This window comes from Cupressus sempervirens, chromosome 1 (assembly GCF_028749045.1).
Source record: "Cupressus sempervirens isolate cs-2001-9-10 chromosome 1, ASM2874904v1, whole genome shotgun sequence".
Taxonomy (NCBI): Eukaryota; Viridiplantae; Streptophyta; class Pinopsida; order Cupressales; family Cupressaceae; genus Cupressus; species Cupressus sempervirens.
In genome coordinates, this window is record NC_143118.1 from 296,727,503 (window position 1) to 296,750,168 (window position 22,666).

The following is a 22,666-nucleotide window of genomic DNA, read 5'->3' on the forward strand; positions in this document are numbered from 1 at the left end:
AGAACCATGCAAGGATAAAGCCGCAAGCAAGGAAAGTTAGGCGCAGCGGAAGTTTCCAAGTGTTTGAGAAAATGTCTTCATTCATCCTGCACATAGTAAGGAGGGAATACTGACGCTTAGCGTGGGGAAACACTATAATGGTTTGAAGAATACATTAACAAGCCATAGGTGGAGAATGGAGCTTTTAAGTAATTCTTACTATGTCTGAAATATTGCTAGCATGAAAATCAAGGGATAACATGCCATAACTCTACACTCCATAGTTGATAACTAGTCATGCAGGATGGAAAGTTTAGAGAAACCATTGAGAAATCAATGCTCTTAAATAGAGAATATAAAGTAACTCACATCTTCCTAGCGTGCAACCGGCTCATTGGAAATATCGGATGCATGTAAACTATTCAACAAAATGCAAGTCAAAGGTGTGCTCATATTGTTTGACGAAATGCCGCTACTGCATCTAAAAGTCGGATTCTCAAAGTGAAGTGAAGATTTTGGTGAATTTTTATAATTAAAGAAGATTTAACATCAAATTTGATATAAAGAAAAGTGGCTATTAACTCCGCGCTATTGCCAAGACAGCCTTGACAGGTGACAATATGAGGTATAATTTTCAGGGTAAGGAGCCTCCTGTAATACTAAAAAGCACGCTCCCCGAAATATCTGACACAAAGATGGGGCATTTAGAAATTGCAGACTTTTGGAAGATGATGAGCAAAGCAGATAAATCACCCCTGGCACGTCGAATGTTGGAAAGTGGTATGGCCCATGCAGGAGGACATCCACTCGCAGTTCAATGTGTGGAATTGGTTTTAGAATGTATCAAGGCATATGATCAGAATTCGAGGGACATCAAGACTGCAGGAGGTAATGTCGTAGCAAGGTTGGACCCAATATCTATATCCATCACTTTCAGACTGCCAATAAGAGAGGAGTTTACAGAATTTTCTAAAGAAGGTGCCCAAGGTTATTAACATCAGAATTAGAAAACATGTCTCAATGTTATTGCTAAAAGTTGGCTCGATCAACCCAGGCGAGGACAATCGCAGTTGCCAAGAATGTTACGCAGGAATATCTTCAATGAAGACATTTCTGATATGATAGTTCTTCTCAATAGAGTGGTGGGAAATCAGGCAGCTGAAGATTTTCAAGATTGGATGTTTTTGTATATTAATACCATCACCACTGGGAAACAATTTATAGATTGGGGAGAAATGATTAGCGATGCTCTCCATTACCAGTTGACAGGATTCAATGCAAATCAAGGATTTTACATGTCCTCATATCTAATGTACGCAATTGCAAGTATGAAGTCATGGCCCGGTCTAAATCCTTATGGGGAGTATAGCTTAACCACTCAAATTTATAACTATTACCCCCAGTTGCAATTGAAACAAAGCAATGCACACTTCCGCAGGGTGAATGATGCTTTTTCTATGCTCACTGCCAGGGAACTACAAGGAGACATAGGACTTCAAATTTCTGCTGAAGCGGCCAGTCTCATTAGTATTTATGGTAGCTTCTTCATACAATATCCTCGATTCACTTACATCCGCATCGAAGGTTTCCAAGATTGTCCTCTCATGTTGCCTCGCTTTGTAGATGACAGGTTGGTACTTTCAGAAGTCTGCAGGCAAATTGGTCAAGTAAACAAAAAGTGCAGGAACAAAAATCAATCCCTTTCCCAATTGGCATTGGACATTACAGTTGTTTGTCTTCTTCGGACGCTCAAAATATTGAGAGATCCATGGTGAACATTACTCTACACTCTTTCTACAGTCGCTTTCCATTTGATGGTAGTGGGTATGTTAAAAATAACTTGGCACTTGGACCTAGTTATCTTCATTTCCCCACATTGGAAGATTATTGGGCGAATTGCGAGAATGATTTTGAAGTTAGAAAAAGAGACTGGATGAGATTTACAATATAACAAATCATTGATTACAAAATGGGATGGGATGTGACAGGCGTAACGGAGGACGGGTCAAACTTAATTGATCCTTACTTCTTTGAGCAAATACAATTGCTAGAATTGCCATATATCAATTGGTCGCTACCAGAACTGAAAGACCTCAAGGAAAGGACTTTCTTTGTGATTCAACGAACTGAGACTTGGTTAAAGAATAAAGTCAAAGAAGCCACTACTACTAAGTCAACAGGAAGAAGTAGTGTAAATAATAATAATATTTCTCATGAACGAACATCAGTTTCAGCTATTCCATCTTCTATTCCTACATCCTCAGGCTCTTTACATAGCACACAAGGGGGAGATGATGGTGAAGATCTAGATAAATGAGTTGATCTAGCATCAGCATGTGAACTCAACGTGGTCACCAGGAAGAAGAGATCAAAACCCAAGGAGAAGACCTTAAAGCCAATTCAACAAATGATTGACGAAGCTCCTGAGATGAATGCTTTACCCTCATTTGTAGATGAGATGATTCAATCCATAGCATCTCCTTCACGCTCATTGTCTCTTGAAAGCACAGAAGCAATCCACGAGGAGCCAGTTGTAGAAAATGTGCATAACTTGAACTTATCATCTACAGTCTTACAGGTTCCTTCAGTTATCGGCTCATCCGCTAGTATTTCAACATCTTGGTTACAGCAAAGTTTAGAGAGAAAGAAGAAAAGGATGATTCAATTGGAGGCGCCCAATCTAGATGTTGTAGCTGACTTAATGCACAGAAGTACAAAGATAAAGAAGACTAAAATGGATACCAGACTAACAGTGAACCCTACTTCAGGTAATTTATCTGTTGAAATTGCACAACCAGTCATAGAGAAGGACATAAATGAGACAAATGAATCTGATTTTAGCATCACTAAAGTGGATCTAGGCCGGACTACCCGTGAAGGGAAAGAACACAATTTTCAAGTGTCAGCTGCTGTCCTAATAGAACAATCAAGGAGAGATAAGCAAGTTAAGAATCAACTCAAGTGTCAAGTCCGAGCTCTTTCTTCATGCATCAAATTGATGATTGATGACTCCTTTCAGATCCTAGTTCATCCATAGAAAGTACAGAAGATCCAAAGAAGATGTTTGATGAAGAAACCATTCAAAACATAGGAGAATGCCAAACGTATGGTAAAATGGTGAAAGCATGGGTACAAAGCATGAAAGAACAGGCATCAAGCTTATTTCAGGATGTTCAAGGTACATTTACCAAAGCGGATCATATACAACAAAGCATTCAAAAAGAACTGGCAACTCTCAAAGAACAACAAACATTCTAGAGAGAAATTGATGCCAATTTAGTAGAGATTAAAGGCATGGACAGCAATATAGTTAGGTCACTAAAGTTAATCAGCACTGGAGAAGAAGAGCAAATTGACATATGGCTGGAAAACATCCGATGGAAGAATGATAGTATGAATGAACAATTGAGTGAAGGAGAACAATTCTTAAACTCTTGCAAGTTACTGAAAAAGAGGGCCTTGGGAGAAATACCAATGATCGTAGAAGGTATTCCTATTAATGAACATACTCAAAATCCAGACATATCTTCCATCTTGAAATGCATAGAAACAAAAATCAACACCGAACTTGGCAGTAAACAAAGTTCAGATGCTAGTGTTATGATGAAATTGAGCAGTCTCTCAATAGCATTGAACTCCTGTACTCAAAACTTGTCAGGTTGTGTCACAGAATTGGATGAAATTAGAAAGAGACATGAGTTGTGTAAGCTGAAGATGCAGAGTTTAATCGTCATTAAGAACAAAACTTTGGCTCAAGTCATCAAATCATTCAGAGCCTACAAGGCAAACTTGACTCAGTTGCTGGTAGCACCTACAGATCAAGGAACGAGTTCAAAGAATTAAAAGTTAGAAGTATTTCTGTCTAAAGTTGTCTTAGAATTTTATTGATGTAATTTGTAAAAAGGTCAACTTTAGAATTAACTCTAGTTTTCATTTTTTTAACCGTAGTTAAGCTTCAAGGGTTAGAGTTGGTTATGAATCATCTTCAAGTAGTCCAAACTCTAACTCTTTGGGTAGTTACGAACCTGAAAAGTTGGTTATTCTAGATTGGCTATAAATTCCTGGAAATCAAGGTAATAAGGGACTTTTTGGACTTGGATACAGGGGAACACTTATGCTTTGATCATAAAGCAATTTTTGGAAAGTATGTACAATTGTTGTTTTTGTGTAATCAGATATTTCTTTCTTTCTTGGTGCAAGAAATAAAAGGAAGTACATTTAGCGTTCTCTCTCCAAGGAATCTGGATTGTTAAAGTGTTGATTCATCAACGTGGTCACCAGGAAGAAGAGATCAAAACCCAAGGAGAAGACCTTAAAGCCAATTCAACAAATGATTGACGAAGCTCCTGAGATGAATGCTTTACCCTCATTTGTAGATGAGATGATTCAATCCATAGCATCTCCTTCACGTTCATTGTCTCCTGAAAGCACAGAAGCAATCCAAGAGGAGCCAGTTGTAGAAAATGTGCATAACTTGAACTTATCATCTACAGTCTTACAGGTTCCTTCAGTTATCGGCTCATCCGCTAGTATTTCAACATCTTGGTTACAACAAAGTTTAGAGAGAAAGAAGAAAAGGATGATTCAATTGGAGGCGCCCAATCTAGATGTTGTAGCTGACTTAATGCACAGAAGTACAAAGATAAAGTGTTAAAGTGTTGATTCATCTATGATTACTTTCATGGTATGATGTGAGTATTTGTGGATGGTTGAATTAGCATTGTGTTGGTGAAAGTTCTCAAGCGTAGTCCGTGATAGCTCTCATTTATAGTTTACATCATTTTTATGAAAACGTTGAAGGTGTGTGGTGCATTCGCTGTCAATGGTTTTCCTTCCTATTTTCTAAGTTCTTATCTTTATTGAAAAATCTAAAATTTCATCTTACGAGGGAGTTGCCCCTCTAAACGCAAAGGAAGGCCGGATATCAAGGGCCTATCCAACTGTTGTGAACGATTTGCCACATACACTCCGTTGGGCAATTTCTTTAGTGACAAATCTGTTTACCAAAAGACTTGAACAAGGCAAATGCATAGTCAAGTGCCCAACTACAATGGAAATTTCGACGTCAACAAGACAATCTACATGTAAAAACACCTAACTAGCCTATGATTTTCAACATGAGAGGGACAATCACAAGGCACTATGTTACATCCCAATTTTTGGCTCAATTTAAAAATGTTCATATAACCGTTGAGGTTCCATGTGAAGTCAATTGACAAGTAAAATTAGTTATGATCATGTGAAATGTTAAGATGGTTAATCGTTAAAATTTCATATGAAGATGACATACTAGTTAATCATTATGATGTTATTACAATGTTACCTTGAAATCTTGGAAAGTTGGTTATTCATCATGAATTCATGGGAAGTGAAATGGTGGTTAGCCAATATGATAGTTTATGAATAATAACTTGTTATAGTAATTGTGATCATATTGAGGAATATGATGTTATCGTGGAGAAATTATTCCTTCCAAGAGCATGTCGAAGGGTGGGAAGCATTGCCAGAAAGGAATTGGGCACGAGGACACCACCTATTATTGAGCAAATGGGTAGGAGTCCTAAACCACCATGACCAAGGAAAACAGCTAGGCAAGTAAGGATATACTAAGGGACAACCATGAGCTAATCGGTCCAACTTATATAATTTAATTATTATTCAAGCTTAAATCAATTGAGAACAATAGTTACCTTTAAGCAATTTTATTTAATGTTTCAATATTATCTTATGTCACCATCCCCTATATCTTATGTTTAATACTATTATATATTCTAATATTATTACTAATACTTCTTGGCAATAGTTTATCTTTCAATTTGAGCAACTGACATTATTATTTTTGTTGTGGGTGGCCATATTATTAATAATATTTTAATTGCCACTTTGAACCAATGGCCAAGAATCTTGTAACCCTCAGCACCCTTGCATCTTACTCATAATTGAGCCAAGAAGGCTACATTTTGAGTGATGGCTCTTGATCGATTATATATCTTTTCTTCTTGGCAAAAACGAGTTAGTACTACCTCATTTCTGATCTTTGTTCTGCTCTCAATATTTTTCTCCTGTAACTTGATACACCTCTTACATTCGTTTGCATTTACAGTTTCTTACATTAGTGCATAATCAATCACTGCATTTTGAAGCCTCTTGGAGAAGGTATTCCTTGCGTCAACCAGAGCTGCTCTTACTATGCAAAACCGACCATTAACCAAGTCATGTTGTTACCTCTGCACCTGTATCGATATATATTTTGCAAATAGATCGAAAGGCATGACTGAAGCCATTTTAAGATTTTGTTGGTTAAATGTTCTACAAATATATATATATATATTCTTTCAATTATTGGTTAAGACAATTTTGAAAAACCAGTATAAACATTGATCTCTTTCATATGAACATGTAAAATAACTATTATAACTGACTTCTCATGCTCATCAATATGAAAAGTAATTGTCTCCAATGATATGGTAGTTGTTACTTAAGACCTAGAAAAAGGGGTTGTTACATATGGTATCAGAGCTCTGGGTTCAATACTGAACCTTGGGCCAACGAAGCAGAAAATGTAATGTTGAATGAGATAAGATGAATATTTATTTTGCATAACTGAATATTTTACAATGTAAGCCGAAAAATCACACCAGAGATCATCCAGAATAGCTAGGAAGGGCTAAGATGATGGTGTGGTCCATATGAAATGGACAAATAGATAAATTTGCAAATCATAAAGATGAATCAAAACTATGAAAAATTAATATAATTGGCAAGTTGAGCGGTGGGTGATCGAGCACACAGTGTCCACTGGAAATTCCTGGCTAGGGTAGGTTTAGTGGCAAGATTGTTGTTGTGATCACTAGAGGTGAGAGTGCTAGCAGTTAGAAGATAGGCTAATGGAAGGTGTCCAAAGCATCGTCGATTGACTAGCTGACACTCTACACCAAGATGCTCAAGTAGCAGGACCGGAATGGCATACACATGCCTTATCCCAAGCAGGGAGGGCCATTCTCAATAGAGAACGAGTGAGAATTGCACTAGGTCAAGATGCCTAGACTTGCACAATACAAACCAATTTCTACTTCTCTTTATGCATTGTTATCTAAACCTTGATTGTGACACGTTATTTCTTTCAATTGCATGTTTTTAGCATTATACTTTATGCAATTACATTCATGTTCATATGAAAAGGTAGCTAAGATTTTGTTATCCATTTTTGGACTTGAATTGAAAATTATGAACCATGATTTTGAGTTTTTTGATCTTGAAGTGGCTAGGGGTGCCTGCATGTTGCTAGTTTTGTGTTGTAAATTGATGTTCTCTTCTAATGATGATTAAATGGTGAGAAGGTCGTACCTCACATTTTATGCTCTTGTATGGAGTAGGCATACTTGCACAAACAAAACTATCAATGCTTATTTATGATAAGATGTAACTTTTGATTGACTAAAAAAAAAGATGTCTTTAAGAACATTGTGGTGACGAGATAGGCATGAAAGCCTAGGTCACAGGAACGGGAAAAGTGAATTCCCTAATCTTTATAGGTAATTGGCAAGCATGCCTATATGATCTACCTTCTCGACGAGAACCCTATGTTAGATAGCACTTATGACCAACTTGTTTCAAATACTTATGATCAATTTATGATCTAAAGATGAGGTGAGTTAAGAAATTTCAGCTTAAAAGGTAATGTTTTTCATTATGGAACTTGATTAAATTATGAAGAACATACAAATATTTTGCTTGCATCTGAATTATGTCCCATTTTCTATAAGATGATCAAACTAAATTAGTATGCACATAGGTGCACAGATTGGAAATGCAATGTATGATATAAACAAGATATACGATATAAGTGATGCCATGGATTCTCGTGGGAAGATGGAATTTGCGGAAATACATCTTTAAGAACCTTTCTATGGTGAAACATGTTTTATCAAAGCATATTAGTATAAACTTGAATATGAGTAAGCAAAGGGAGCCAACCACCCTGTGGTTGGGATTTCTATAGGTAGAATTCCAAGGAAATGTTTGTTTTGTGGATAGATCGGACCTAGGGTCTAAGCCATAGTTGGAACGATTTGTGGATAGATCATACAAGTGTTTCAACCACACTCCCATCTCAAGATTTGTATGTGGGCATGTAGTCCAATGGCCTAGGGGACTAGGATACAAAGAGTGTGCTACCATGTTTATTATGACCTCAATGGTCTTGACTATATGTGTTATGATCTTTTGTGGTGTACTGTGGTTATGCTTCTTGATGCATTGTTATAGATGAATAATACACATTTTGTATTGATTTCATATGGTAACAGTTACCATGATGTGCTGCAATGCTTATGCTTACATTCAGCACACTTTTATTTACATTGCTGAAATGTGGATGCTTAACATATTAAGATGGAGAACTTGTAGAACATATATAGTTTCCGAGATAAAATGCATTTCTATTATGTAATGATTTATATTTCTCTTAAAATATTATTGTGATAAGATGGGCATGACAGCCTAGGTCACATAAAAGGAAACGTGGATCCACTAACCCTTTCAGGTGATTTAACGAGTACCATATATTAGATGGTATGTATGACTGAATTATTTATCTACGATCAACTTATGAACTAGAGCATGCTAGTAAAGCAAATTGCAAAATTTTTGAATGAATATCCTTGCTCTTGAATATATGAGAATTGAACTGAAAATATTATGTCTACATGAGTATGAAAAGAATATGAAATAGAATATCCTAAAACATTATAATTCAAAGTGATGTTGAAGTGGGCACAGGTACGGTAAAGTAAACACAGGTGAGTGTGTGTTTCACTTTTAATTTTATAATATCTTGTAATCATTTTTTTGAAACATTGAGATAAGGAATGATAGACCTTGATTTTGATCAAGGATTAGATTTTGATTCAAATTTGAAATGAGGTGATTTCATAATGCTTCATATATATATATATATATATATATATATATATATATATATATATATATATATATATATATATATATATATATATATATATATATATCTTGTATTTGGAATATTCTTTGTGTTCAAAAATTGCAGAGTCCATCAAAGATGATGAAACACAAGGGGGAGGGTATGTTACATCCCAATTTTTGGCTCAACTATAAAATGTTCATATAACCGTTGAGGTTTCATGTGAAGCTAGTTGACATGTAAAATTAGTAATGATCATGTAAAATGGTAAGATGATAAATCGTTATAATTTCATATGAAGATGACATGCTAACCAATCGTTATGATATTATAATATTACCTTGAAATCTTGAAAGTTAGTTATTCATCATGAATTGAAATGATGGTTAGCTGTTATGATGGCTTATGAATAATAACTTGTTATAGTAATTGTGATTATATTGAGGAATATGATGTTATCGTGGAGAAATGCTTTCTTGCAAGAGCACGCCGAAGGGGGGTAAGTATTGCCAAAAAGGAATTGGGCATAAGGGCACCACCTATCATTGAGCAAATAGGTAGGAGTCCTAAACTACCATGACCAAGGAAAATGACTAGGCAAACAACTTTATACTAAGGAACAACCGTAAGCTAATCAGTCCAACAATATAATTTAATAATTACTCAAGCTTAAATCAAATTGAGAACAATAGTTACTTTTAAGTAATATTATTTTATGTTTTAATATTATCTTATGTCACCGGCCCCTATGTCTTATGCTAAATACTATTATATGTTCTAATATTATTATTAATACTTCTTGACAATAGTTTATCTTTCACCTTGAGCGATCACATTCTATATGTTCTCATCTGCCCTTTATTTTTGTTGTGGGTGACGATTTTATTAATAATATTTTAATTACCACTTTGAACTGATGGCCAAGAATCTTGTAACCCTTTCCACAATTGCATCTTGCTCGTAACTGAGCCGAGAAGGCTACATTTTGTGTGATGGCTCTTGATCGAATATATATCTTTTCTTCTTGGCAAAAACGGGTCACTACTACCTCATTTTCCAATCTCTGTTCTAGTCTCGATATTTTTCTCCTACAACTTGATACACACAATATAATTTAATAATTACTCAAGCTTAAATCAAATTGAGATCAATAGTTACCTTTAAGTAATATTATTTTATGTTTTAATATTATCTTATGTCACCGGCCCCTATATCTTATGCTAAATACTATTATATGTTCTAATATTATTATTAATACTTCTTGACAATAGTTTATCTTTCACCTTGAGCGATCACATTCTATATGTTCTCATCTGCCCTTTATTTTTGTTGTGGGTGACGATTTTATTAATAATATTTTAATTACCACTTTGAACTAATGGCCAAGAATCTTGTAACTCTTTCCACAATTGCATCTTGCTCGTAACTGAGCCAAGAAGGCTACATTTTGTGTGATGGCTCTTGATCGAATATATATCTTTTCTTCTTGGCAAAAACGGGTCACTACTACCTCATTTTCCAATCTCTATTCTACTCTCGATATTTTTCTCCTACAACTTGATACACCTCTTACGAGAGTTTGCATTTAAAGTTTCTTACATCAATGCATAATCAATCACTGCATTTTGAAGCCTCTTGGAGAAGGCATTCCATGTGTTAGCTTGAGCAGCTCATTCAGTGCAAATCCGACCATTAACCAAGTCATGTTGTTACCTCTCCACATGCATCGATATATATATTTTGCAAATAGATTGCAACACATTAATGAAGCCATTTAAAGATTTTTTGTGTTGTTTTCTTATTGATTGTAAATGAAACAATGTTCTTGCATATAGATGACATGCTTGTGCCAAACTATAATGTCATCTTTTAAGGATTGTTCTTATTGAAGTATAATCCAGCACGAGTACAACTTATACAGGAGTATTTGCAATATACTTTCTGAGATGAGAAATTTGTACATTGCGTTGAAGATTGTAGTTGCGCTAGAGATCTTTTATCTTTGGAAGTATGGATGTTGTTACCATTATAGTGGCCTTCAACTGAAAAGGATACTTATGTTTAAAATTGTATTATTAAGCATAATGACATGTGTCATACAACATGTGTTAAGGCATGAAAATACAATGAGTTGTAATTAAGAGTCACATTTAGGAAATTGGTGAGACCTCCAATTGGAATGTAAAGAGTCTCTCCTTAAGTTATATATATCGCATCAAGCGATAGGCATTGTACACTTGAATATTTATCATCAATTAAGAAGATCTTTTATTGCGTGGCTGGGTTTTCCCTTCATCCTTGAAGGGTTTCCCCAGGATATTTCTGGTGTTTATTGTTTCAATTTTTGCTCTTTCTTATTGTTCTTTATCATCATTGATTTTGGGCTCAAAAGCTTAACATGTTATGAGAGCCTAGTTATCATATCAGCAATAATGGAATTTTTTAATTTGTTTATTTATGCGCATGTATCTATAGTTTTTTCGCTCATGCAATCTTCATGGATCTTCATAACGTTTTTTTGGAGCTATTGAGAATTTGAGACCTTGTAATGGATGTGTCTTGTGATTGGTGATTACATTTCATCACACTCATATCTCCACTAAAGATCCTTGTTCATGCTCTTCATTTCGTAAATATGGGAGAATTAGAGGAGCATTTTCTTTTAAGTGGACATATTTTGCTTTCGCCAGACAAAATGTTTGATCATGGAGAAGAAGTGCTCGATTGGGTCATACATTTTCAGATATAGTGTTATCCATAACAACTTATTTTTAGTACTTCATGTTGTGAAGATGCTTATTCTAATTTGTGCACAGGGTATTTGAAGTTAATCATCTACGCCTTAGTCAATGTTGGTGTTGGGTTTACATTTTTGCATTTATCATTTATGTTGGTCTCAGTTTCTTTGTCTTGGTATTTGTGGATATGTCATTTTCAAACCTTACGCGGGTCTCTTATGTCTTCTTGAATTTCAGTTTGGCATCATTCGCACCCATTCTTTGTATCGTCATGTGTTTGCATTTCTGTTACTCCTCCTTGTGGGTAATATCTTCTAAGTCTATCAAGGGATGACCTTCGCAAATTCATCAATTTCGTGGGAGTCTAAGCGTTGGCTCTAGACTTTGAATTTTGATTGATTATTGTCTGGTTATATTTCTCTTTCTATCATCATGCATATGTCTCTTCTATGCTGGAGGTTTTAAAGTTCAATTTTATCTTTTTGCATCCTATTTTAGGATTGTCGGTGATTAGTTTTTGTATCCATTCATATGTAATGTTCATGTTTTGGCAGTTCCGTTGAGCAGTATTCTTGTCAATATTCTCTATCTAATTTTGATGCTTCGTTTTGCTTCAATGTTTTTTTGTAACGTCTATCTTTTCTTGTCGCCTTATGGCATGCTTTGGTTGTCCTATAACTAATTCTGCTTTTAATTTTTTGCTTGGCTTTGTCACTTCTGGGCTCATCTGGAATCCTCACCCATATTGGCATGCTATCCCTGTTGCCAGCATATTGTTTTGATCTGTATCATCACAAGAAGTTTCTGATATATTTTGTAGTGAATTTTTAATGCTTGTGATGCTGGTATCGCATGTTCTCTTATCAGTTAATTTATGTCATATATTGTAGAAAGACCATCTATATGGTAACAATAGTCTTTGTTGTTTCATATTGTTTTACATCTTGTTCTTTGTATCAGTTGCAAAACAGAAGCTGTAAACAATATCTTTGTATCGATTACTTTGATCAAAGTGTGTCAATTCCCTTCTTGGCATCAGGGTTCCTTGATGTGTTGTCTTCGTTTGCTCCCTATCACATGGTGTCATCGGTCGAGGCTATGGAATCTTCAACTCTTCACTCACTACTAATTATTGTCATCCTACTCAGACCTGACGCAGCAGCGACAAACTTTATTGAAGATTGGTGCGAGAAAACCGACTTCCACAAAACATGTAAGGAATCTCTCGAGCCTATGGAATCCAAACTATTGTCAAAGGAGAACTCTAATGAACACGTGAGAACCGTCATTGATGTGGCCATCAAGGACACCTAAAAGAGAATGAGCATGGCCTGTGACCAGAAGAAATACATAGATCGCAATCAACAAACAGTTTTCAAAGTTTGCAGCTCATTTTTCAAAGAAACATTGGATTATGCAAAAGAGTATCTGGATTTTGTGAACAATGGAAAGATAGATAAAAAGACGCCTTCGATGAAAGAACCACTCCGACACCAAAACGACTGTGTTGATGGGCAACTGCCTCTGGTGTAGGCAATTAAACTTCTAGTTGATGAATGGAAAGGGTGCAGCCTCAAGCACTTCTTGAATGCTCGGAAACTAGTTGAGGGACAGTGATTCTAGCTACAATCTTTTGGAGAAATTTTAGCAATTTTCACGAGACTACAAAGAGATAAGTATTCTATGTTTACGTCTTTGCATATTGATCATGGATCATTGTTGTAATAGTATATTGGGCTTTATCTCGATGTCATCATCTCTTGTTGAGCTCAAATCTCCAAATAGATAAGTATTTTATATTGAGTATTGATCATATTGTATGGTCATTGATCTCTACTATAGTTGATCTTATGAGTTATTAATATTTCTATTAGTTGCAAGATGCAACAAGATATGGATTATAGCTCTAGAGGGAGATGTTGAGCTTTAGAGGGAGAATTAGGCTTCAGAGAGAGGTTTCATAATTAAGAGGGAGTGCTTATGGAATCTCCTTCATACTCATATATGCTTGTGATGATTGTGTAAATTTGAGACTTAAATGGAACTAAGTTTTATTTTGTTATGCCTATTTATATTCTTGTGTGAATAAATGAGATTGTAAGATCAGCTATGATAACTCTTTCACTATGTGATAGTGAACGTCATGTTGAGAGAGTCCATGATGTCATCATGTCGAGAGATTCTGTGATGAGAGTTGGATGTCATGTTGAAAGATTTCATGATAGTTCACGTTGAGAGAGTCTATGATTAAAGGCTTGGTTGTGAGTCTCGCAAATCTGTCATGTTGAGTAATTCCATGATAATTAACAATGAGTAAATTGTTCTCTTAGTATCATATTGAGAGATTTCATGAATATTGTTTGTATTTTCTACAGGGTTTTCATGTCGAGAGATTTTATGAAAATCATTTGTGTTTTCTACAAGGTTTTTATGTTGAGTGATTCCATGAAATTTTATAGGATCCATGTGATTGGATTTTATCATTGACATTTCGATTGCAACCATGTGTGTTTGATCAGCTAAAGATCTCTCTCTATCGAAGAGGGAGTGTTGAAGATTGTAGCTGTGATAGAGATCTTTTATCTCTAGAATTATGGACGTTATTACCATTATAGTCGTCTTCAGCTGAAAATGACACTTATGTTTAAAAATGTAATATTAAGCATAATGACGTGCCATACAACATGCGCTAAGGCATGAAAATACAAAGAGTTGTAATTAAGAGTCACGTTTTAGGAAATTGGTGAGACCTTCGGTTGGAATGTAAAGAGTCTCTCCTTAAGTTATTTATTGTTAGCATGAATGTTAATGGTATTCCTTTGGGGGAGTAACCTAAGCATTGGAGAGAATGTGTACATGATTGAAATGTTGCATTCATGACTATGTTTGTCACTGATATCAACATAGTATTGTTTTTATAAAGACTCGTAAAGTAGCAAATAAAGAACGAGGTCATACGGACTGTGTATTGATGATGAGGTTAAGCACAGTTAAGGATGTATTCTACATTGTGTCCTAGTTCTATGGACAAGTGCCCGTACTGAGAGTCAAAGGCATGCGAAAGATATTTATGAATTACAGAAAACAGCGAGCAAACAAAGTACCTGATAAAGTGGTTTCTGATGATTGATTTGTATCTCTTAACTAGGATAGAATCATGATGAGTGTTGTTAGACAGTGATAGTAGACAGCTTGACGATGACATCACTGAGTGCGCATTGTCAGCAGTCGCACGTGTTAGAAAGTTGTAAAGATAGTGTGTCGACAATGACTTATAATTGCGAAAAGATGTAACATTTTGTAATATTTTAATAAGGTCCTATTATAATTAATTGGGAAAGCATCAAGGCCGACTCAAGGAATTATTTTGAGGATATGGTATAAAGGAAGATTATTTTCCTTTTGATGAAGAGTGTAATTGATTAGAACAAGAGTGGAAGTATGAATTGTGAAAGTGATATGTGAAGTTGGTAAATGCGTGTAAGGGATCTAAGGGTTTATTTGGATGCGAAGTTGGTGATCTAGTATTGAGATCAGAAGAGGATAGCTCTGGTCAAGAGGACAAAGAAGCTCGAGTTATTTCATTTCTATTATTCTGCAAGGAATAATACAGAGACCAGTTGGACAATGACTTTGGTGGTCTTGCCCCTGAAGCTATTTGGACAGTGGGTCCATTTGCCTTCTACAACTCCTAACAAAGTTGGCACAACTCCTACCAAGGTTGGAATCTTCTAACAGGGATTCAAAGTCTCCTAACAGGGACTAATATGTACTGAATGTATTGTATTGGCTCCTAACAGAGTCCATCCTCTTACGAGGAACTTTTATAGTAGTACATCATTTTGTGGGTACCGTCCACACCGAGGTTTTCCCTCTAATCAAGGGTTTCCCTAGTTAACATATCTGGTATTATTATGCATGTATATCTTGTTATGGTTGTTGATCATATTGTTCGCGAAATAAGGGATTAATAAGGTTGATAAATGTATTAAGAGTTGGATAATTGATTCACCCCCCCCCCCAGTTATCTTGGTGGACTTTACTTTCTAACATATATATCGCATCAAGCGATAGGCATTGTACAGTTGAATTTTTATCATCAATAATGAAGATCTTTTGTTTTGCGGCTAGGTTTTTCCCTTCATTCTTGATGGGTTTCCCTAGGATATTTCTAATGTTTATTCTTTCCGTTTTCGCTCTTTCTTAGTGTTGTTTATCATCATTGATTTATGGGCTTAAAAGCTTAACAACTTGAAGAGTCAGATTTGTAAAAGAACAAACGTCTATACCAATGTGTGATGGCAAGCCAAAATGGTTAATTACTAAATTAATTAAAGGAGACTATCATTATGTTGCCAAAGCCAGAATGGCAGATATACTGGTTGTTATATGAACGCTTAATCATTTTCAGTTTTCCAACGCCAGAATGGCAGAAGAATTGGCCATGCATATTATGTTATTAAATTCGGAATTTGTTCTTTATTAACCCAGAGCCAGTTAGGCAAATTAATTCACTGTGATTATAATCATTTATACATCCACCCGATGAATCATCCAGGAAGACCAACTTGGTTGAGAAGAAGGGTGTGAGAAAGAAATCATTGAACTATAGATACTCCTACATGGTAAAAAGAAAGGATCATCAGTAACTGAAACAAGCAAAGTGTTTAGATTAAGAATCAATGTCAGCTCATGGTAGTCCAGAGTATAGGTCTTGTTGTGTAGTTGAGCGGTGGGTTGCTACTCTAATGCCAGGATGCTCAATGGCTAGACAATGGTGCCCAAGCCTGATTCCCATGGTAGGGAGGGCCTATCTCGGTAGAGATTGTGTGGGGGTACATAGAGGTCCATAGTTGGGAGGTTAAACCCCTAACAATGCTCTTCTCCTCTCCATAAGATGCCAAGACTTGCACAAGACAAAGATATGGTATGCATTAAAATATCTGCTAGTAACAAGTATTTTACTTTTATGAATTTGCAATTTCAAGTTTGAAGATATGTTAGATTGTTAAGGTTGTTTAATCAGTTATTTTCTTTCCAATTATTCGGTTATATCCATTGGTTCTCTTCCATCTAAATATGTAAAGTAGGTGAGAAACTGTCTTCATGTGATTATAAAAAGTAATGTATCTATATTGGCAAAGAATGACCTCTCCTTCCATCAAGAAATGGTTAGTTATGATGACAACTATATATATTGCATTTGTTGGTTAAATGTTCTTCCAATTATTAGTTAAGGCAATTCAGATAACCAGTATAACCATTGATCTATTTCATATGAACATGCAAAATAACTATTATAACTGTCTTCTTGTGCTCATGAATATGAAATGTAACCGTCTCCCATGATATGGTAGTTGCTAGCTAAGACCTGGAAAAGGGGGTTGTTACACACTGTGCCCAACATGAGGGCAAATTCTAGTATGAGAAAGACATGGGATCGAGCCAAATTACATAGTGAGTCCTGCCGTTGTTCAAATACCTCCAAATTCAATCAAGGATAAGCTGAACAAGTCGGCCATGATGAGAAAGTCAAACATTAAATGCATGTGCAAGTATCAATTAATGCAATTATTAATTAATGGTGAGGATCTAATTAAGAGGTTAGCCTGATTATGAATGGATGCAATTTTGATTCAATTTATTTAAATTAGGCCAGGTCAGCCTAGCTAGAGGACACATCTCTTGAGTTTCAATGCCTACATAAGTTGGGTGTTAAATCCATTTAAACACCCAACTCAAGTCTGATTATGCATTGTTAAGGGCATATTGACTTCCTTGAGCAGCTAATTACAACTAAGCAGATCAAATTTGTGAACACATCAGACATTGTTTGAAATTGGACTTGGACAGATCACATCAATAGTGCAAACCCAAGTCTTCTCAAGAGAAATAAAACCTAACCAGGTGCAAATTGTGTAAACATGATAAAAAATTAAATTCAGAAATTAAAATCAAGCCTTGCAGAATTCAAAAATTTCCAGATCTGTATTTCAAGTTCAGAATTTTCATTACGCTTAAGAAAGGCATTAGATTGTAGAGGGTTGCAAGTGCATTTTGGAAGACTGGATTTGAACTGGATAAGATATATGATCAAATTGTTTTCAAAATTCAAGATTTCATCGAGTCTAGAAGCAAGAAGGTGCAAGCAGATTTTAAATTCAAGGAATCTAGGGAGAGTGTTGCCATCATGAGTCTTGATTTCTTAAGCACTAACCCCTTTCAATTTGAAATAAAATATGAACTTCAAATATTTTAACAGAATGATATTGTTTTGCAAGGTGAAATGGTTCCTGAATGTGGGAGACAAGGTTCAAGTTGAAGTTCAGGTGGAGATGACAAGGAGCTGAATGGTTCAAGGCGGGAATGATTTCAGCACCAAAGACAATATGGGAACCTCGAGCATCATCACATCACAAATTGTTCATTAAGCAAGCAAGGTGCTTATAATTTGAAAATCAAGTTAAGATGCAAATCTAAATTCAAGTTTTAATCATCATGATGGAAGTCAAAGGACTTCTTGTGCAAAGAACATGAACAAGATAACAACTAAAGCAAGGGTATCACAAACTTGAATTTACTTCGGAACCCCTAGTTCAATTAGAATGGTTCAACTGCATCACTCCAACAAGAGCAGGATCAAGTCAAGATTCCAAGCACAAGCCAGTACAAGAAAATAAAGGCATTTGAATGAGAAGATTTCTAAATGGTAGAGAAAGTTATTGAATATAAAACAATTTGGAATATGGGAAATCACCATCAATCCAAGGTTGGAAAACGTTGAGTACCAAGAGATATCAATGAAGTGTGCAAGATAAGCATGCTAAGGTGGCACCCACTAATCTTCAACCAATCAGAAAATTTGAATTCCACGTGTCCAAGATCAACCAATCATATCATATCAAGCATACATGTGGTGTCCACCTAATGTCATTACTAAACAATTTTCTAGTTGGTTCTCCATAGTCATGTAATTTTTTCATTGGCCCACAAGGTGGTGTTTTTATGTAATTGAATAACCATTTAATGCTTAATCCTGGTCATTGATTTCAAAAGCCACCCGTTGTACTTAAGCTCACAATAAAAGGCAAGGTCTTCTTATTTGTAAAAGGGGAGATTGTTGAAGAAGTTGTTGCTAATATACTGCCAAAATTCCTCCATATTTATTGTTGTCTTTGCATGGTGAACACTTGCGAACTTCTGGAATATTGCATGCTTTCTTGCATTCCTCGTTTTTGTTTCGAATTTTCTTAAATTGAGCAAAAATTTAGAATAAATTTAGTAGTTGGATGGACTAAATGATGAAAGATTTTATTGCTGAAGAATATATGGTGAAACGAGTGTCCATACATTTTGGTGTTTGTTGATTGCAAACAACACAAAGTTAGTATGAGCCTAGTTGCAGAACTTCAATTTAATTAATAGATAATTGATTCGCATTTCTTGTGGTTTTGATGAGCACTGGTAATTTGAACATCAGACTTGCATCCAGTGAAGATTGCCCCCTCCTTAGCCTAGTTGACTAAGCAAAGCTAGGACTGGTTTGTTCTTACCACAATATCAGCATAGTCTTGCAATAGTAAAAGTAATCTAGATTTCTAAACATGCATCCCATTTGCACTTATTTCAAAACAGAATCTAGTAATTATTGCACTCAAATTGCCATATCATTCACATTTGCAAAATTGATAGCCATCGAATGAACAGCGTAAGTGTCGAAGAGATACCCAACATATCACATCATATAACTGAGTTTAGTTTGTGATTAGAAAGAACTTGAGGTTGTCTTAGTTGATCACACAATCATATACATTGTTTACCATCTAACATTCCTTATCCAAAAGAGGATCTGATACTTGGTGTTTCATCCTCAAATACTAAGTATTACATCTTGCATGTTGAAGTGGTCACAAAACTTGCATCAACACTTGGCATATCACTAAACCTCTCAGATATTTTCCTCAAGCTTCACAAAACCTCCCTACAAAAGCTTACGTGCAATCTATGAAAATCGTTCAATCTTCAATATGTTAAATTCTGATGCATATAAGAGGAAACCTCTCTCACTTCTTACCTCCTACTCACAAACTCTTTGGAAATGCACCTTAACCATGGAGCTACCTACTTTTAAATAAAGTAAAACCGGAGAATGTCCCGACCACAACCCACATTAACCAAGTTGACTGATTAATGAGGATGCAACATATGAATATCAACCCATTTAACTCAAATCAACTATATCAAGATACACATTTTTCATTTCTTAGTCAAGTACTCTTAAAAACAATACTTCCAACTAATTCAACTGATTAAAAGTAGACAATATAAACAGTAAAATCACATGACAAAAGCAATGATAAAAAAATTTCTTAGTTGGCATTTTATGTAAAGAATATTTTTCATACCAATAGATTATAAAGGTAGTCAATTACCTTCCTTTTTATGCTTGCAGATATCAGAAATAACTTCAGCCTTACATATAATCTCTTCGCCTGTAGGGAGGACAATAGTGACTCTTTCTTCTTTTTCAAGATTCTGCAAGCATAAGAAAGTAATTATCACTTGGTTATTTTAACTGTAAAATCTTGACATCATTATAAAATTCAACACTAACATCTTCAAAATGTCCAATTACAGTAGCTGAAATCCTATGTCATTATATAGACAGAATGCATGTTACAATTGTGTTTGGTACAAAGTTGTTCCTATGAGCAAAAAGATCTTATCACCATGTCCTTAAAATGCATGGAGAGAACTCAGAAAGATAATATATTTCTCATATCATAATATAGGCTTTGCTAACTAATAGACACCCATATGACTAGTTCTTCAACTCCATGACCCTTCTTAATAGATTTTTACCCATACAATGACGCAGGGCAAAGGTATCTCAAAGGAGAAAACCCCAAGCTATCGTTGCTAAAGAGTTACACACGGAAGCTTACTCAAACAATCCACAAGGAACAAGAGGCTATATGCAGCAATTCAATAAGTGTAATTATTTAACTCGGCATATAAAGACAGCAACATGCCCGGCTGTGAGGCCTTCCAGGTTGTGGCCTTATACAAAATAAGAATTCAAAGTCCAAGCTCACATCTTCTATTTCTCAATCTAATTCTCCATCAAAAGTCTCTAAAATCTCCCTTCCTACATCTTACCAAGCTTCTTATATAGCCAGCTAAGCCACAAGTTGGCTAGTCAGGCATTTAATTACAATATAGGTCCAATCTTGGAAGAGTAAATCAAAAACCAGGCAAAGGGCAAAATAAGATCACGCTCTTTTAAGGATAGGTCCATATGGAAGTTAGGAGTCCGCCCCCAACTGCGCAAGATGCCGCATGGCCAAACAAAACTGTGCAAAACTGAACCATCATGCCTCGCTAGCTAAAAACTGCAAAAAACAAGGACCACAAAGAATGGCAAAGAACTTAAGGAATATGAAACCTCAGTGTATGCACACTTAGGACAAGGATCAAGGATAGGTCCTCAACATGATACCAATTGCACATAACCAGAAACCAACAGTAGCAAAGGCTACTTCGTGAATAGAAGACTGGTTCAGAAAACAAAGAATATTTTTGGTTGATGCAAGATTGCTCATTGATCCAAGATGCTCCTGCATCAAACACCTGGGGTAAGACGAAACCTACTGTCCACATCAGGACTCAAGAGTGTTCTGACCTAAATCATAAAGATTCAATTCAGCTTGTGATATCCATGAACTGTCTTCAACGAGTTTTCCTTTCCACTGAACAAGGTATTCCATGTAATCCTTTCCTCTAGTGCTTCTACTTATTCTAATATCCAAGAGTTGTTCAATGCCTTCCTCTTTCTTCCATGGATAGTGTGGCTTATCAGTCAACTCACTTTCAGGCTCATGGTATTCAAAGATATCATAAATGTTGAATATGGGTGGAATATCCATATCTCTTGGCAACTCAACTTCAAAGTCATTTCCATTGTCAAACTTTCTCAAAATTTTACAGGGCCCGAACTTCTTCATCTTCAATTTGTTGTATGTTCCAACTGGAAATATGTTTTTCTTCAAATGAACCATTACCTGATTACCTTCATGGAAAGATTTATGTGTTCTCCTCTAATCAGCTCATTGTTTATAATCCTAATTGTTGTTCTATAAAGCATCTCTTACATCATCATGTAAGTCCTTTATGAATCTCACAAAATATTCAGCATCAACACTACTCTTTTCTTTCGTACTCAAGTCTCTCAATTCTGTAGTTCCTCAAGGGTGTAATCCATTTATAATCTCAAAAGGTGTCTTCTTAGTACTTCTGATTACAGAGTTGTTGTACAAAAATTTGGTTTGTGTCAAGACCAAGTCCCAATTCGTAGGCTTACTTCCAACCAAGCATCTCAACAAGTTACCCAAGCTTCTAATCACAACTTCAATTTGTCCATCAGTTTGAGGGTGAAATGTAGAACAAAACTTAAGCTCAATATTTAACTTCTTCCAAATTGTCTTCCAAAAGTATCCAATGAACTCAATTTCTCTATCTGAAACAATTGTCTTCACCAATCCATGCAACCTTACTATCTCTATGAAAAATAGTTCTGCTATATGTACCGCATCAGATGTTTTCTTGCAAGGTATGAAATGTGTCATTTTAGAAAATTTGTCCACTACCACAAAGATAGAATCACAAATTCTCTGAGTTCTAGGCAATCCAAGTACAAAATCCATGCTTATATCTTTCCAAGGTCTGCTAGGAATAGGCAAAGATGAATACAATCCCAAATTCTGACTAGTTCCTTTAGCTACTTGACAAACTCTGCAACTTCTCACAAATTTTTGAACATCCTTATACATTTGTGGCCAATAGTATCTTTTCGCAATCAATTTTAGTGTCTTATCAAATGTTCACCAAGTCTGCCACTATACTTCTATTTAATGATGTTACTTCTCATAGATCCTCTAGGTATGCAAAGTTGAATTCTTTCGAACAACATGTCATCCTGAATGAAATAGTCAATCCACTTATCTTGTTC

General features: G+C 35.5%; 1 protein-coding gene and 1 long non-coding RNA gene across 2 annotated transcripts in view; one reads left to right on the forward strand and one right to left on the reverse strand.

The window, feature by feature from the left end:
• LOC149577287 (uncharacterized) overlaps nt 1-18,818 on the forward strand; it is a 47,128-nt gene extending 28,310 nt beyond the window's left edge. The window contains exon 2 of the long non-coding RNA XR_016362984.1: nt 17,940-18,818. This is a non-coding gene — a long non-coding RNA (uncharacterized LOC149577287). The remainder of the gene's footprint in view (nt 1-17,939) is intronic.
• The window catches only part of LOC149577288 (uncharacterized), a 90,823-nt gene that overhangs the window by 22,296 nt on the left and 45,861 nt on the right, over nt 1-22,666 (reverse strand). The window contains exon 2 of the mRNA XM_089823191.1: nt 20,091-20,193. Coding sequence (XP_089679317.1) covers nt 20,091-20,193 — 103 coding nt within the window. The remainder of the gene's footprint in view (nt 1-20,090; nt 20,194-22,666) is intronic.